This window comes from Balaenoptera physalus (genome assembly GCF_965194825.1).
Source record: "Balaenoptera physalus genome assembly, chromosome: 15".
In the NCBI taxonomy this organism is placed as follows: Eukaryota; Metazoa; Chordata; class Mammalia; order Artiodactyla; family Balaenopteridae; genus Balaenoptera; species Balaenoptera physalus.
The window spans coordinates 11,193,692-11,210,827 of NC_138894.1; the positions used below are offsets into that span (position 1 = coordinate 11,193,692).

Consider the following 17,136-nt stretch of genomic DNA (forward strand, 5'->3'; position numbering starts at 1 on the left):
AGGGGCAGAATGATAGAATCACCTGAAGAGACCTTAAAATGCACGGACTGGGGCGGGATCAGCGTGTGCTAAACTCTCTCCAGGTGATGTTAACACGCCGCGGACACGGGCAGCACCTGTCTCACGCGGTCCGTGAGGCTCGGGGAGCTGAGTGGCCAGCAGGCACGCGGACCCTAAGTCCCCACGCTCACCTGCTGCAGCCCCTCACGCTGGTAAAGATGTCCCCAGGGCACAAGGGCGGGAAAGCCAGCCCCCAGGCCCGCACGAGAAAAGCTGTATCAAATATTGGAATGCCCGTGCGTTGCACCATCAGGCACTTCTCATGGACCCCTTCCGATGACCCAGCCCCTTTCCTGGTCCCCCCGCCCTCACCCCAGAAAGATGAGGGATCTCAGACGAGAGAGAAGCTGCGTTTATTCCAATGATTGGGGTCTTGCCACTTGAGGACTCCGGAAGTCCGCCCTTCTGGGCCCAGAGGAAGGAGGGTCCTTGCTGTAAGCAACGCCCCCTCAGCTCAGGGCCTCCCAGTAGATTCCAGCCCAGGACCACCTTGCCTGGGTCTCGGCCTCCTACCCCAGCCAGAGGGGCCAGGTGACCGGGCAGGGAATACTAGACCAGTGTGGGCCGGAGGCCTGAGCTGTCCGCCTTATCACAGCCCAGCTGGTGGTGGGGAGAGAAACTGAGCTGGGCTCAGCCAGACTGGAGGTCCTGGGAGGGAGCTGAGGACACAGGAGGAAAAGCTGGGGCGTAGGGGCTGGCAGGCTGGAGCTCAGACACACGCAGCCTCGGCCCCCTTTCCGCACGCGGCAGGGTCCTCGGCCTTGCTTGCCAAGCTGTAGTAGTAGGTGCGCATGCGCTGCTCCACGGTCAGGAAGTCTGGGCGGTCCTCCCACCTGTGAGGGGTCGGGGAGATCCAGACTGCTGACCACACCCCCAGAACCCAACTTCAGCTGCTGGGTGGACATGCATGGGGCTCAGAAAGCAGTGGGGCTGGGGTGGGGGTGCGGGTATCGGGTAATGGAGGGGTCTCCTGGGTGTGAGAGGACTGCAATTCCGGGGTTGCCGTATCGCCTAGTTGAAGGGCTGACATCCAGGATGGAGGGGAACCATATACTGAGTGTTGACTGGCGAAGACTTAGGGAAGGGAGCTCCCTGCGTGTAGGGGTGACAACTGTTGACCACGGGGAGCTGGGATGTTGAATGCTGATGTACTGAGCGTGTGTATTTGGCCAGGGTATTTGGGTGCTGGGCGCGGGCTCACACGGATGCAAGTATGCTGCCCGCGAAGGAGAGGAACATTGGCGTATGGAGGTTGGGTTCAGCTAGTGGAGAGTCAGGGTATTACTGGTATGTGTGTGGAATATCCATGTATTGCGTTGGGGTGTTAGGTGCTAGCCTCTTTGGGTGTTGGGGTGTTGGTGTATTGTTTCTTGATAGAGGTTGAGTTAATACATGGTGGAGAAGGGATGGGCTGATCATTTCTTATTCATTTATCATAAGTAGGGTGTGTATTTATTGGAGTGCTTGGGTGTTTGGGTGTCAGTGAAAGGTGTTGGCCAGTGGAATAATGGATGCTAGGGCAGGAAAGGTATCAAATATTGGAATGCCCGTGCATTGCAATATTAGTGTAGGGTAATAGCTTGTTTGGGTGCATGTTGCCTGTTGTGTGATGGGAAGGGGAGGTATTGATGGTGTTAGGAGTTGGCGTGTTCAAGCACCAGGCTTCAAGCAGACAGAGGTGGGAGGGCATTGAGTATCTGGGTGCTTTGGTGTTGGCCTGAATGGGTAATTAGATGTTGAATGTTGGCTGATGGGAAACAGGAATTATATAATGGAGTATTATCCCATGCCCTGAGTATTGGTATCATAGTTTGGGTAACAGTACTGACTTGTCTGAGTGTTGTAGGATCATTTGAGTATTGGCTGGTGGGAGACTGAGGTTTTAGATGCTGGAGCAGTGGGTGTCCGCAGGTAGGGTGCTGGGGTGCTGGACCACTGGAGCATTGTAGGGTCAGTCTGTTGGAGAGTTGAGCATAGATGCAGGGGGAATAAAGGTACCGAGGGTTGGAAAGGCCATGAATTGGGTGAGTCTTTGGGTGGGATGAGTTAGTTGGACTACTGGGCACCACGACTTCCTGCCCCAGGCCTGGGTGTCAGTTCAGCCAGGTACCCTCCTGCCCGCTGGCACTCACTTGTAGGTCCAGCAGTCGCTCATGAGTTTGTACATTTCAGGTGGACACTCTGGTGGGCACTCCATCCGCTTGCCCTGCTTGATGAAGGCCATGACCTCGGGGCCCTTCATCTTCTGCTCAAGCCAGAGCCAAGTACACATGTGAGTAACCAGGGCCCCTTCCCCCCTGGCCCCTCTTCCCACCCAGCTGTCCGCCCGCCTCTGCCCACACTTGCCTTGTAGGGCTTCTGGCCATAGGAGAAGGCTTCCCACATGGTGACCCCGTAGCCCCAGACGTCACTGCGGCTGGAGAACTTGCGGAAGTTGATGCACTCAGGCGCGTACCACTTGAGCGGCCACTTCCCCGCCGAGCGAGCCTGGAGGGTGGGAGATGCTGCCGGGACAGGGCTCGGGGACCCTCCACACCACCGCCTCCTCCATCTGGGCACCCCAGGGCCAGGGGCTCACAGTGTAGTAGCTGTCGTCAGCACCCAGTGCCTTGGAGAGACCAAAGTCGCTGATCTTGGCGTAGTGCCGGTTGACCAGAAGGACATTGCGGGCCGCCAGGTCACGGTGCACAAAGTTCTTCTCCTCCAGGTACTTCATCCCCATGGACACCTGGTGCATCAGTTCCGCCACGTTGCTGACGGGGATCTCCTCCCTGGGGTGCAGGGGAAGGCAGGGGCAGCTGGGAGGGGACAGCCCAGGTCCCCAAGGGGGCAAAGCCCACTTCTCTGACCCAGCTGAGCCTCTGTTCAACAGATGCTTATTGGGCACCTGCTGTGTGCCAGGCATGGGGCGGGGGGACATGGCGTGAGCAAAACAGGCACAAACCTCTGCCCTCATCCAGGTTCAAGGCCTTAAATTTCATCCATATACTGGGATTCCCAGACTTAACACATTTACCTGCATCCTCTGTGTGCCCTCAGGGAGTCTCACGGGCATCTCAAAGATAATAAAGACAAAGCAAACACACGCACGTGTGTGCGCGCACACACACACACACACACACACACACACACACACACACACACACACTCCTCTTTCTCCATCTTTTCATTTACTCAGAAGCACTGGCCTTGCCCTCAGCTCCTCTTTCTCACACCCAATATCCAATCTGTCAGCAAACCCTGGCAGCCCTGACTTCAAAATCCCTCCAGAATCCCCCTACTTCTCTCCACGTCTGCTTCTGCCACCCTGACCCAGCCGTCATCATTGCCAGCCTGGACCAGAACAGCCATCTCTGCCCTCACCCGGCACGGTCTGTCCTTCCCACACTGGAGTCAGGTCCTGCCCCTCCTCGGCTCACAGCGTCCAGGGCTCCCACCTCACTCAGGGTAAATGTCCAAGTCCTCCCCACGGCCCACAAGGCCCAGCACCATCTGCCCCATCACCTCCCTGCCTACGTCAGCTCCCCCCTCCCCTGCACTCACTCTGCTTCAGCCTCGGGGCCCTACTCACAGTTCCTCTACCACACCAGGCACCTCAGGACCTTTGCACCGGCTGTGCCCTGTCTGGACCACTCTTCCCCCAGAGCTGCACGTGGCTGCCTCACCTTCTCATTTCTCACCTCCTACCCTGACATTCCCAACCCCCTTTCCATAGTACTTACCTTCCAACATACTCTATACTTTACGGTATTATAATGATTATTTAAAGCCTCTCTTTCCCAACCAAAATAAAGGGCAGAGAACTTTGTCTCTTTGTTTGCTGATAATCCCAAGTGCTGGTAATGGTCCCTGTCACAGAGAAATTGCCCAATAAACACCCGTGGGATAACTGAGTACATGAGCTGGGACCGGTGAAGGCACGCACTCCAGCAAGAGCTCGGGTTCAAGGTCATGTGCCTCTGCGAGTGTAAAATATCGTGTCGTGAGGGTAAGAGTTTGAGGCACGAGGGAACACAAATGAAACTGCAATTTCTTTGGATTAGAGGTGAGCCAATTTTTTCTCTATAGGGCCTGAGAGTAACTATTTCAGCCTTTGCAGGACACATATGGTCTCTGCCACATAGTCCTCTTTGTTTTTTTCATAGACCTTTAAAAATGCGAAACCAGGCTGTACAAAACAAGCCTGGCTGCAGTTTTCCAACCCTGCTTTAGGTCAAAGACCATCAACCATCGGCAACTTCCCGTGCGTCACGAATTGGCCGAGAGAACAGAGGTGCCAGTTGTGACAGAGCTAATACTTACAAAGCTCCTATAAGCAACGCCAGGCACCGTTCTGAGCACTTTCTATTGATAGACAGCAGCTTATTTGGCCCTCACAAGAGCCCCTGGATGTAAATACTGTGCATCACCGTGGTACAAATGAGGAAACTTGAGGCACAGGTGAATTAAGAAACCCAGCTGGGGTCACACCAGTTAGTGGCAGAGCCGAAAGTCAAACCTGGGGTCAGATCTGTCATGGGCATGAGTGTGGGCAGCAGCTGTGTGTCTATAAACGCAGGAAATGAGTGTGGAACACACCCGTGGGTGGACAGGATCATTCCCCCCTGCCCCCAGCCCCAAACACCTGGCCGGCCCAGAGGCTCACTTCTTCCCAAGCAGGAACTTGTGCAGCGGCCCGCCGCCCGCCATCTCCATCACCAGCATGAGGTCCTCGGCCTGGCAGACGCCGATGAGCCGCACGATGTAGGGATTGTCCAGCTGGTGCATGATCTGCGCCTCCCGCATCATCTCGTCCTTGTCCGCCTTCTCCGTGTTCTGTTTCAACACCTTGATGGCCACGTCAATCTGCTTCCTGCCATGACGCACGGAGGGACATGCGTGAGCTGGCACGGGCCTGACCCGGCCCCCTCATCCCCACCCGACCTGCCTCTCCTCTCCCTGGACTTGTGTAGTAGATGCTGTGGTTTGCCGCCCAATCCTCCCTGCAGCTCACAGCTCACAGCCAAGCCCCGCCCAGGAACTGGCCCTCGCTGAAAAGAACCGGCTCAAAGTGTCACCCTCCCCAGGGGCAGCCTGTACCAAGTGACCAGCCTGTATCCAATGACCAGCCGATGGAGCGGACAAGGGGGACTCTGCTGCATCTGCAGCTCAGCCCAACTTCTCTCCGCCCCAGACCTGCTCCTCTCACTCCCTCTCGGGTGCTGCCCTGGGCTCCCCCAGGTAACCCCGCCTAGCAGGCAATTTCCTGTCCCGGAGTCTGTTTCTCAGGCAACCTGAAGTCACATCCTGGTTCCAACCCCCAAGGCCTTGGGAGGCAACGCCCCCTCTGCCCCTCCCACAGTGGTTCCCCAACCAAGGCTGGGCAGCCTACTTGCGCATGCGGTAGACGCCCTGGCGAACGGAGCCGAAGTTGCCGCAGCCAAGTTCTATGTCAGCCATGAGGAGGTTCTCGCGCTTCAGGAAGAGCTTCTTGTTTTTGAGCTCCTCGGGGTCGCTGTAGGGGCTCTCGTACACGCTGGTGTCCATGGGCATCGATCGCGGCTTCTCTGAGGACGCTAGGCATGCTGGGCACACACACAGGCGTGTGCTCCCAAGTCAGGAGTGGGGAGAGGGAGGGGGGCTGAGCAGGGCAGGGCAGGGCAGCCTCGGTGCCCACCAGGCACGTGCGCCGCAGGCACAGGGTGCACCATCCAGAGCATGCACGGGCACACGGGCACACGTGTGTGTTCATGTGCGTGTGTACATTTGTGTGTGCTCCTGGTCCCATCTGTGGGTGAGCTGGGAAGCCACGTCCAAGAGGACTCTAATGTGCACATGTAACCATGTGTGCACTGGCTAGAGTGTGCACACACGTGTGCCCCTGCGTGTTCACGCATAACACCCACGTACACTCTCACCCATGTCTCGGTGTGTGATGGGGGTCCAAAGGCGTGTCTGCACAAGTAACCAATGTAGTGCCAGCTGGAGTGTGCACACCTATGGGTGTGCGTGCACTGACACGTATGCACCCATGTCACGCCTGCCCATGTCTACGTATGCACCACGCAGCCATGTGTACAAGGGCTCCAGATGAGCCTCTCTGTGCACAGGCAACCGTGTATGTTCTCTGCACACACATGCACAGGCTTACATCCACACATGAAACACACGAGCATCTGCGGCAGGGTGTTTTAGGGACCTGGACTCTGGAGCCAGTCTCCTTAGGTTCAAACCCCAGCTCCACCACTGCCTAGCTGCGGGACGTGACAGTTCCTGGCCCTCCTTTCTCTTCTGTAAAATGAGAATGATTACCATGACCGCCTCATGTGGCTTGTCGGGAGGATTCAGCAAAGCTAATACACTCAGTGAGCTTGGAGCACGACTGGCAGGTAGTAGGTGCTTAACGGATGTGTGTCTGTACCCGGGGTGGCCCAGGCACGGCCAGGTCTACTCCCCGGCACGTCAGCATGCCCCCGGGCACGTGCTCACAGGCGGGCATGATGCATGTGCCCACGTGGACACCTGCAGGCACAGCGCATGCACAGGGCAACCAGGCCCACCGCCGCAGGTCAGGCCTGGCACACGTCCCTCCCCTGACACACCCCAGGGCCCAGCCAGGACCCTGCTCTTGGTCTGACACGAACCCCTACACACCTCCATCTCTGCCGACTCACCTGGTTCGGGGGTGTATCCATCTGAGTTGAGCGTGTCGATCCGTCTCTGAGGCTAAAGGTCATGGGGTCAGCAAGGGTCAGCAAGGGTCAGCAGGGCCAGAGCTGGGGGCACCCAGCCCCTCTCATGAGACCCACATCCTCTGCGGACTCCCAGAGATGGTGCTGGGGGTACCCTCTTCTGTTTCACGGCAGCCCCACTCTCCCCCCATCTCCCGCCCGGAGCCCCACCCTGGGAACAGGACCCATTGCCCACCCAGCTCCATCCCCAAGGCCCCAAGTGTACAGTGCTGCTGACTCACCTGGGTGAATGTGGACGGGTGGGCGGGGAGTGTGGGAGCAGCGGCCTCTGGGGGAGCAGAAGGGACAGTGAGGGGGTGGGAGCTGGGGTCTCCCACTCACCCCTGCCCCCCGCTGCCCCGCTCACCTGAGCTGGCGCTGCTGTTGGGACAGGCCTCCTTCAGGCAGTAGATGAGCCCATCGGCCTTCAGCTTCAGGTACTCCACCAGCTGCAGGGAAGAGCGTCAGGGCCGGGGCTCCCCTCCCCCCCAGGAGCCTGAGCACCCCGCCGCAGCCTCTGCCCACAACAGGGTGTGTGGGCGGCCTACCTGCCAGAGCGTGTCAAACTTGGTCCCCTCGGGAATGCAGTATTTGCCCGCCTTGTCCTGGCTGATGAGGTAGTGGTACACAGTCTTCCCATAGATCAGAGACAGTGCATAAGTGCCCTGCTCCTTCCGGGGTCTCAGCCTGGCGGGGGAAGGAGGGGGTGTCACCCCTACAACCACCTGGGCCCCCTCCCCCGTGGTGCCCTCCTACTAGGCCCCAGTTCCCACAAACACACCCTATGGGCTCGCACCCCAGAGCCTCATGGAGAAGTGGCAGGGGCTGCGGGAGCTGAGGTCAGGCCCCACTCAACCTCCAGACCTACTGGTAACATGCTGTGCGTGGGGCTGGTGGAGGGGGCGCCGGGGTGAGCAGAGAGGAGAATGGCCATGTTCACAGTCGTCCAAGGGCAGGCATGTGGCCATCCTCAGGGGAATACTGGGCCACCCACGGTGGACATTCAGCCCTGCATGGCCTGATACTCAGCCACCCACAGCTGCACACTTGGCCATTCGGGGGGAACACTTGGCCATACACTGGGGGACACCTGGTCCTCCATGGCTGAATACCAGGCCACCCATGGCTGGACACTTGGCCACAGGTGTGGGGTGGGGAGATACTCGGCGATTCATGGAGGGATATTTTTTCATCTATGGTGGACACAGAGCCACTCACAGGGGACACACAGACTTAAGACCATTCTCTTGGGGAGACAAAGCTGTTTCTATACATAGAGCAATAAAGGTAAGTGCAAGTCCATGGCTAGATCACAGGGCACCTTTGTACACATCAGAACAAGTCACCTTGCCATCACAAGAGACCCACCAGTTATCATAACAGATGACCTTTAAAAGAATGAAACCCTTGATTGTCCTCTTCTGGAAATTTGCCAAAACAAATAAATCTTCCATGTCTATCAATCAGAATTAAGCCCCTAAAAGATGGTGTCTTCATGCAGTAAGAACCTGTCCAACCACATACACACATGCACACACAAACACACACACACACACACAAACACACACAGGGACCAATTTAGGGCCACCTGCACCCTCCCATCCCATTGTAAAACTAGTCAGCATCTCCCACAAAACAGTTTTGTCTTGAGTTCCTGGCACAAGTTTCTATTCCAGGGTTAAGTGTAGATTTCTAATGGAGGAGGAAGGGGCAGCTGTTTCTGGAGGTGGTCTCAGGCTCTGTGGACACTGTAGACAACAGACCAATAATCTAGGGGATTGAACTAAGCTACACAAGAGCTGGCTGGGAGCGCCCAGCAGGAAATAGCCATGGGATGACCCACAGTTGGGCACCATCAGAGTGTAAACTCTCAGGGCTTAGGCCCTGCCCATGGATATTAATTCACTGGACAAATATTTACTAAGTGTTGACCACATGCCAGGCACTATTCTAAGGGCAGGAGTACAGTGGTGAACAAGACAGACATGAGCCCACCTTGCAACCCTTCCTTAGGCCAAAGAGACAGAGAAGTGTCCCTTAAATCTCCATGGCAAAACATGAGTGAGGGATGGAGGGGTGGCTGTGAATATCCCATCCTTTCCCGGACAGCAAGTTTCCCAAAGAACAATGCAGTGAAGGCTGACATAGTGACCAGGGCAGCCTACCTGGAAACGTGGAGATAGGAAACAGGGTGGGGAGCAATGGGGGAGCACCAAAGGCAAGGAAGAGAATCCCACAACAAACTAAGAAATGCAAATGTCCCACAGAAAGGAAGGAGCTACCATAACTAGACTGGTGGGCTGGCCTGGAGGTGATTGTCTCTAACTACTAGTTCTCTTCTTTTGAGAAGTGAAAATACTTTGTAAGGTCAAAACCTTAAGTTTTGAACTGACAACAAAAACTCAATGCCCAGAGGGCAGACAGCAGAAGCAAGAAGAACTACAATTCTGCAGCCTGTGGAAAGAAAACCACATTCACAGAAAGATAAGGAAAATGAAAAGGCAGAGGACTTTGTACCAGATGAAGGAACAAGATAAAACCCCAAAAAGCAACTAAATGAAGTGGAGATAGGCAACTTTCCAGAAAAAATATTCAGAATAATGATAGTGAAGATGATCCAGAACCTCAGAAAAAGAATGGAGGCAAAGATCGAGAAGATGCAAGAAATGTTTAACAAAGACCTAGAAGAATTAAAGAACAAACAAACAGAGATGAACAATACAATAACTGAAATGAAAAATACACTAGAAGGAATCAATAGCAGAATAACTAAGGCAGAAGAACGGATAAGTGACCTGGAAGACAGAATGCTGGAATTCACTGCCAAGAAACAGAATAAAGAAAAAAGAATGAAAACAAATAAAGATAGCCTAAGAGACCTCTGGGACAACATTAAATGCAACAACATTTGCATTATAGGGATCCCACAAGGAGAAGAGAGAGAGAAAGGACCCAAGAAAATAGTTGAAGAGATTATAGTTGAAAACTTCCCTAACATGGGAAAGGAAATAGCCACCCAAGTCCAAGAAGCACAGAGAGTCCCAGGCAGGATAAACCCAAGGAGAAACATGCCGAGACACACAGCAATCAAACTGACAAAAATTAAAGACAAAGAAAAATTATTGAAAGCAACAAGGGAAAAATGACAAATAATATACAAGTGAACTCCCATAAGGTTAACAGCTGATTTCTCAGCAGAAACTCTACAAGCCAGAAGGGAGTGGCACAATATATTTAAAGTGATGAAAGGCAAGAACCTACAACCAAGATTACTCTACCCGGCAAGGATCTCGTTCAGATTCGACGGAAAAATCAAAAGCTTTACAGACAAGCAAAAGCTAAGAGAATTCAGCACCACTAAACCAGCTCCACAACAAATGCTAAAGGAACTTCTCTAAGTGGGAAACACAAGAGAAGAAAAGGACCTACAGAAACAAACCCAACGCAATTAAGAAAATGGTAACAGGAACATACATATCAATAATTACCTGAAATATGAATGGATTAAATGCTCCAACCAAACCACACAGGCTCGCTGAATGGATACAAAAAACAAGACCCATATATATGCTGTCTACAAGTGACCCACTTCAGACCCAGGAACACATACAGACTGAAAGTGAGGGGATGGAAAAAGATATTCCTTGCAAATGGAAATCAAAAGAAAGCTGGAGTACCAATACTCATATCAGATACATTAACCTTTAAAATAAAGAATGTTACAAGAGACAAGGAAGGACACTACATAATGATCAAGGGATCAATCCAGGAAGAAGACATAACAATTATAAATACATATGCACCCAAAATAGGAGCACCTCAATACATAAGGCAACTGTTAACAGCTATAAAAGAGGAAATCGACAGTAACACAATAATAGTGGGGGACTTTAACACCTCACTTACACCAATGGACAGATCATCCAGACAGAAAATTAATAAGGAAACACAAGCTAAAATGACACAATAGACCAGATAGATTTAATTGATATTTATAGGACATTCCATCCAAAAACAGCAGATTACACTTTCTTCTCAAGTGCACCGGAACATTCTCCAGGATAGATCACATCTTGGGTCACAAATCAAGCCTCGGTAAATTTAAGAAAATTGAAATCACATCAAGCATCTTTTCTGACCACTACGCTATGAGATTAGAAATCAATTACAGGGGAAAAAAACGTAAAAAACACAGACACATAGAGGTTAAACAATACATTATTAAATAACGAAGAGATCACTGAAGAAATCAAAGAGGAAATCAAAAATTACCTAGACACAAATTACAATGAAAACACGATGATCCAAAACCTATGGGATGCAGCAAAAGCAATTCTAAGAGGGAAGTTTATAGCAATACAAGCCTACCTCAAGAAACAAGAACAATCTCAAATAAACAATCTAACCTTACACCTAAAGGAACTAGAGAAAGAAGAACAAACAAAACCCAAAGTTAGCAGAAGGAAAGAAATCATAAAGATCAGAACAGAAATAAGTGAAATAGAAACAAAGAAAACAATAGCAAAGATCAATAAAACTAAAAGATGGTTCTTTGAGAAGATAAACAAAATTGATAAACCTTTAGCCAGACTCATCAAGAAAAAGAGGGAGAGGACTCAAATCAATAAAATTAGAAACAAAAAAGGAGAAGTTACAACAGACACCGCAGAAATACAAAGCATCCTAAGAGACTACTACCAGCAACTCTATGCCAATAAAATGGACAACCTGGAAGAAATGGACAAATTCTTAGAAAGGTATAGCCTTCCAAGACTGAAGCAGGAAGAAATAGAAAATATGAACAGACCAATCAAGTAATGAAATTCAAACTGTGATTAAAAATCTTCCAACAAACAAAAATCCAAGACCAGATGGCTTCACAGGTGAATTCTATCAAACATTTAGAGAAGAGCTAACCCCTATCCTTCTCAAACTCTTCCAAAAAATTGCAGAGGAAGGAACAGTCCCAGACTCATTCTATGAGGCCACCATCACCCTGATACCAAAACCAGACAAGGATACTACAAAAAAAGAAAATTAAAGACCAATATCACTGATGAATACAGATGCAAAAATCCTGAACAAAATACTAGCAAACAGAATGCAACAACACATTAAAAGAATCATATACCATGATCAAGTGGGATTTATCCCAGGGATGTAAGGATTCTTCAATACACGCAAATCAATCAAATGTGATACACCATATTAACAAATTGAAGAATAAAAACCATATGATCATCTCAATAGATGCAGAAAAAGCTTTTGACAAAATTCAACACCCATTTATGACAAAAACTCTCCAGAAAGTGGGCACAGAGGGAACCTACCTCAACATAATAAAGGCCATATACGACAAACCCACAGCAAACATCATTCTCAATGGTGAAAAACTGAAAGCATTTCCTCTAAGATCAGGAACAAGGCAAGGATGTCCACTCTCATTGCTATTATTCAACATAGTTTTGGAAGTCCTAGCCACAGTAATCAGAGAAGAGAAAGAAATAAAAGGAATACAAATTGGAAAAGAAGAAGTAAAACTGTCACTGTTTGCAGATGACATGGTACTATAAATAGATAATCCTAAAGATGCCACCAGGAAACTACTAGAGCTAAACAATGAATTTGGTAAGGTTGCAGGATGCAAAATTAATGCACAGGAATCTCTTGCATTCCTATACACTAACAATGAAAGATCAGAAAGAGGAATTAAGGAAACAATCCCATTCACCATTGCAACAAAAAGAATAAAATACCTAGGAATAAACCTACCTAAGGAGGTAAAAGACCTGTACTCAGAAAACTATAAGACACTGATGAAAGAAATCAAAGATGACACAAACAGATGGAGAGATATACCATGTTCTTGGATTGGAAGAATCAATATTCTGAAAATGACTATACTACCTAAAACAATCTACAGATTCAATGCAATCCCTATCAAATTACCAGTGGCATTTTTTACAGAACTAGAACAAAAAATCTTAAAATTTGTATGTAGACACAAAAGACCCCGAATAGCCAAAGCAGCCTTGAGGGGAAAAAATGGAGCTGGAGGAATCAGACTCCCTGACTTCCGACTATACTACAAAGCTACAGTAATCAAGACAATATGGTACTGGCACAAAACCAGAAATACAGATCAATGGAACAGGATAGAAAGCCCAAAGATAAACCCATGCACCTATGGTCAACTAATCTATGACAAAGGAGGCAAGGATATACAATGGCAAAAAGACAGTCTCTTCAATAAGTGGTGCTGGGAAAACTGGACAGCTACATGGAAAAGAATGAGATTAGAACACTCCCTAACACCATACACAAAAATAAACTCAAAATGGATTAGAGACCTAAATGTAAGACCGGACACTATAAAACTCTTAGAGGAAAACATAGGAAGAACACTCTTTGACATAAATCACAGCAAGATTTTTTTTGATCCACCTCCTCGAGTAATAGAAATAAAAACAAAAATAAACAAATGGGACCTAATGAAACTTAAAAGCTTTTGCAAAGCAAAGGAAGCTACAAACAAGATGAAAAGGCAACCCTCAGGATGGGAGAAAATATTTGCAAACGAATCAATGGACAAAGGATTAATCTCCAATGTATATAAACAGCTCATGCAGCTCAATATTAAAAAAACAAACAACCCAATCCAAAAATGGGCAGACCTAAATAGACATTTCTCCAAAGAAGACATACAGATGGCAAAGAAGCACATGAAAAGCTGCTCAACATCACTAATTATTAGAGAAATGCAAATCAAAACTACAATGAGGTAACACCTTACACCAGTTAGAATGGGCATCATCAGAAAAACTACAAACAACAAATGCTAGAGAGGGTGTGGAGAAAAGGGAACCCTCTTGCACTGTTGGTGGGAATATAAACTGATACAGCCACTATGGTAAACAGTATGGAGGTTCCTTAAAAAACTAAAAATAGAATTACCATATGACCCAGCAATCCCACTACTGGGCATATACCCAGAGAAAACCATAATTCAAAAAGACACATGCACCCCAATGTTCATTGCAGCACTATTTACAATAGCCAGGTCATGGAAGCAACCTAAATGCCCATCGACAGACGAATGCATAAAGAAGATGTGGTACACATATACAATGGAATATTACTCAGCCATAAAAAAGAACGAACTTGGGTCATTTATAGAGACATGGATGGACCTAGAGACTGTCATACAGAGTGAAGTAAGTCAGAAAGAGAAAAACAAATATCGTATATTAACACATATATGTGGAATCTAGAAAAATGGTACAGATGAACCGGTTTGCAGGGCAGAAATAGAGACACAGATGTAGAGAACAAACGTATGGACACCAAGGGGGGAAAGTGGTGGGGGGGGGGGGTGAGGTGGGATGAATTGGGCGATTGGGATTGACATGTATACACTAATATGTATAAAATAGATAACTAATAAGAACCTGCTGTATAAAAATTAAATAAAATAAAATTCAAAAATTCAAAAAAACAAAAAATAAAAAAACTCAATGCTCAGCCACTCACCAGCAAACGTGTATGGAATATTGAAAAAAAACAGCACAATATTAGACCTTTCTTCCTATCAATAAGTGGAATCTAGTTCTGTATATCCTGAATCAGATATTGACCATGTGACTTGCTTTGGTCAATAAGACATTAGCAAACAGGACACAAGGAGAGGCTGGAAAAGTGGTTGACACTGGGGCTTGCCTGCCCTTTCTCGCTTCTCCTGGCAGCCCTGCAACGACCATGGAAATGAGTCCACACTAGCCTGTTGGAGAAGCCATATGAAGGAGAACCAAAGCATCCCAGGCTGCCATCTGCCAGACATGTGAGTGAGACCATCCCAGACCATCAAGGCCCAGTCAATCCTTCAGCTGACTGTGGCCACACAAGTGAGCTCAAAAGAAACCAGCTGAATAACCACCCAGCTGAACTAAGCCCAAATAGCCACCCCATTGAATCAAGGGTGAATAAATGAATGTTATTTTAAGCTACAACAGTTTATTGTGGTTTGTTACACAGCAAAGGCTAACTGATACACTGTCTTTGGAAAGAGACATGTGAGTTCACAAAAAAGCAGCCACCAATCCCACGTAGGCAAAGACTACTATACTGGTGTGGTCACCATATATATTTCAATGTCACAAATTCTACTTTATTTACCAAAAAAACCACCAGATGGTGGCAGTTCTTCATCCTTGCAGTTCAAGCCTGAACTTAAACTAGAGGTACAGGCTAAGAAATCAACTTGTATCTCCCCCTTTTTTTTTTTTTTTGGCTATGCCATGAGACTTGCGGGATCTTAATTCCCCAACCAGGGACCAAACCTGTGCCCCCTGCAATGGAAGCATGGAGTCCTAACCACTGGACTGCCAGGGAATTCCCTCCAATTTAAAAATAATATATAGAACCTGATAACAGTGAAAAAAATAAGAGCTACCATTTATTAAGATACTGGTTCTAAATTCTTCACGTATTTGTCATTTAATCTTCACAGCATTCTCCACAAGATACCTACCTTGTCCTATGATTATCCACATTTTGCAGAGGAGGAAGCTGAGGCTCAAGAACACTACATCTTTTGCCTAAACTGCACAGTTGATTAGGGGTAGAGCCAGGATGCAAATCCATTTCTGACTCTCCAATTCATTGCTACATGGGACTGACACCCAGCCCAGCCACAGCAAGTTGCTTCTTCTCCGTGTGCCCCAGTTTCCTCACATGTAAAATGAAAAAACAGAACTAACCCAGACTTCAGGGCTCCAAAGATGAGGTTCAGGATCAACCATGATCTCATATAACTGTAGGCATAATCTTTGGGGTAAATATGTTTTGGGGATTGTGAGAAGGGTTCAGCGTCACTAAAACTCCCAAAGGAGTCAGTGATCCATTAAGAAACAATTAACAATATGTTCTTGAAGGCCCTCTCCAGGGTTCAAGTGTCTTTCCAAGTTGAATCAACCAGTCCCACAGATGCTGCAATTATGCAGAAAGGAAGCGAGCTTTGACAGCAAACATCATTAGGTATAATTCCATCCATTCATCAGCAGCTCTGAACAGTGGTCACTGGTAAGCATTCCAGGCCACAGTGGTGTGTCTTTCTATCACACCCGCACCCTTACCACAGCACTAGACCAGTCCTGGGCTTGTCCCAGGCATCATGATGCATCAGGGATGTTCCTTCACCCCTGCCCCATGAGAGGTTCTGCGCCTACAGCTTTGACCTTCAGCCCCTAACTACCCACATACTGAGAAAGCAGTTATTGACAACAGGAACCACCAGAAAAATCTACTGTGCTTCTGTCAGAAGCATGCCCTGCCTAATTTTCCAGGAGTCTGGTTCATGGTGGTGGCTTCTGGTCTCTTGAAATTTCCCTGCATGAGCCACTGTCCCTCATAATGTCACTGCTCCAACTGCTTCTGAACCCCAGCATCAGCCCCAGTCTCTATACTGTACCCAGATCCTAGCTCCCTCAGCCTCAGCCTCCTGTGGCCAATGCTGGTTCTACCCACCTCTGAGACTTCAAGTCACCTCGATATCCAAAGCACCTATAGCCGCTGGCCCTGGTTCTCCAGAGATTCCTCTTATCCCAACAGACTGGTTAACTCCAAGCCTTTTATAAACTCTGCTGTGTTAACGGAGAAAGTTTGCAAACTTTTCCTTTGGGCAGTGGAATTCTTTGTCAAGCAACAGCTTCCATAGACACTTAGGATATGAAACACGTCAAAGCTGAGCTGGGGGACTTCCCTGGCGGCGCAGTGATTAAGAATCCTCCTGCCGGGGCTTCCCTGCTGGCGCAGTGGTTGAGAGTCTGCCTGCCAATGCAGGGGACACGGATTCGAGCCCCTGTCCGGGAAGATCCCACATGCTGCGGAGCAACTAGGCCCATGAGCCTCACTACTGAGCCTGCGCGTCTGGACCCTGTGCTCCGCAATGGGAGAGGCCGCGACAGTGAGAGGCCCGCGCACTGCGATGAAGAGTGGCCCCTGCTCGCCCGAACTGGAGAAAGCTCGCGCACAGAAAGAAGACCCAACACAGCCATAAATTAATTAATTAATTAATTAAAAAAAAAAAAAAGAATCCTCCTGCCAATGCAGGGGACATGGGTTCGAGCCCTGGTCCAGAAAGATCCCACATGCCGCAGAGCAACTAAGCCCATGCTCCACAACTACTGAGCCTGCGCAATAGAGCCCGCAAGCCACAACTACTGGAGCCCGCGTGCCACAACTACCAAAGCCCATGCACCTAGAGCCCGTGCTCCACAACCAGAGAAGCCACCACAATGAGAAGCCCGTGCACCACAAGGAAGAGTAGCCCCTGCTCGCCACAACTAGAGAAAGCCCGCACACAGCAATG

The 17,136-nt window shown here is 49.1% G+C and overlaps 1 protein-coding gene across 1 annotated transcript in view; it reads right to left on the reverse strand.

Moving 5' to 3' along the window:
- Positions 1-394: 394 nt before the first annotated feature.
- The window catches only part of ZAP70 (zeta chain of T cell receptor associated protein kinase 70), a 70,546-nt gene continuing 53,804 nt past the window's right edge, over positions 395-17,136 (reverse strand). Inside the window, exons 11-20 of the mRNA XM_082427333.1 lie at positions 7,319-7,457; positions 7,138-7,219; positions 7,013-7,059; positions 6,714-6,765; positions 5,432-5,624; positions 4,706-4,912; positions 2,639-2,831; positions 2,407-2,547; positions 2,193-2,305; positions 395-893 (exon numbers count right to left, since the gene is read on the reverse strand). Of these exons, the coding sequence (XP_082283459.1) occupies positions 770-893; positions 2,193-2,305; positions 2,407-2,547; positions 2,639-2,831; positions 4,706-4,912; positions 5,432-5,624; positions 6,714-6,765; positions 7,013-7,059; positions 7,138-7,219; positions 7,319-7,457 (1,291 nt within the window). The 3' untranslated portion in view covers positions 395-769. The remainder of the gene's footprint in view (positions 894-2,192; positions 2,306-2,406; positions 2,548-2,638; positions 2,832-4,705; positions 4,913-5,431; positions 5,625-6,713; positions 6,766-7,012; positions 7,060-7,137; positions 7,220-7,318; positions 7,458-17,136) is intronic.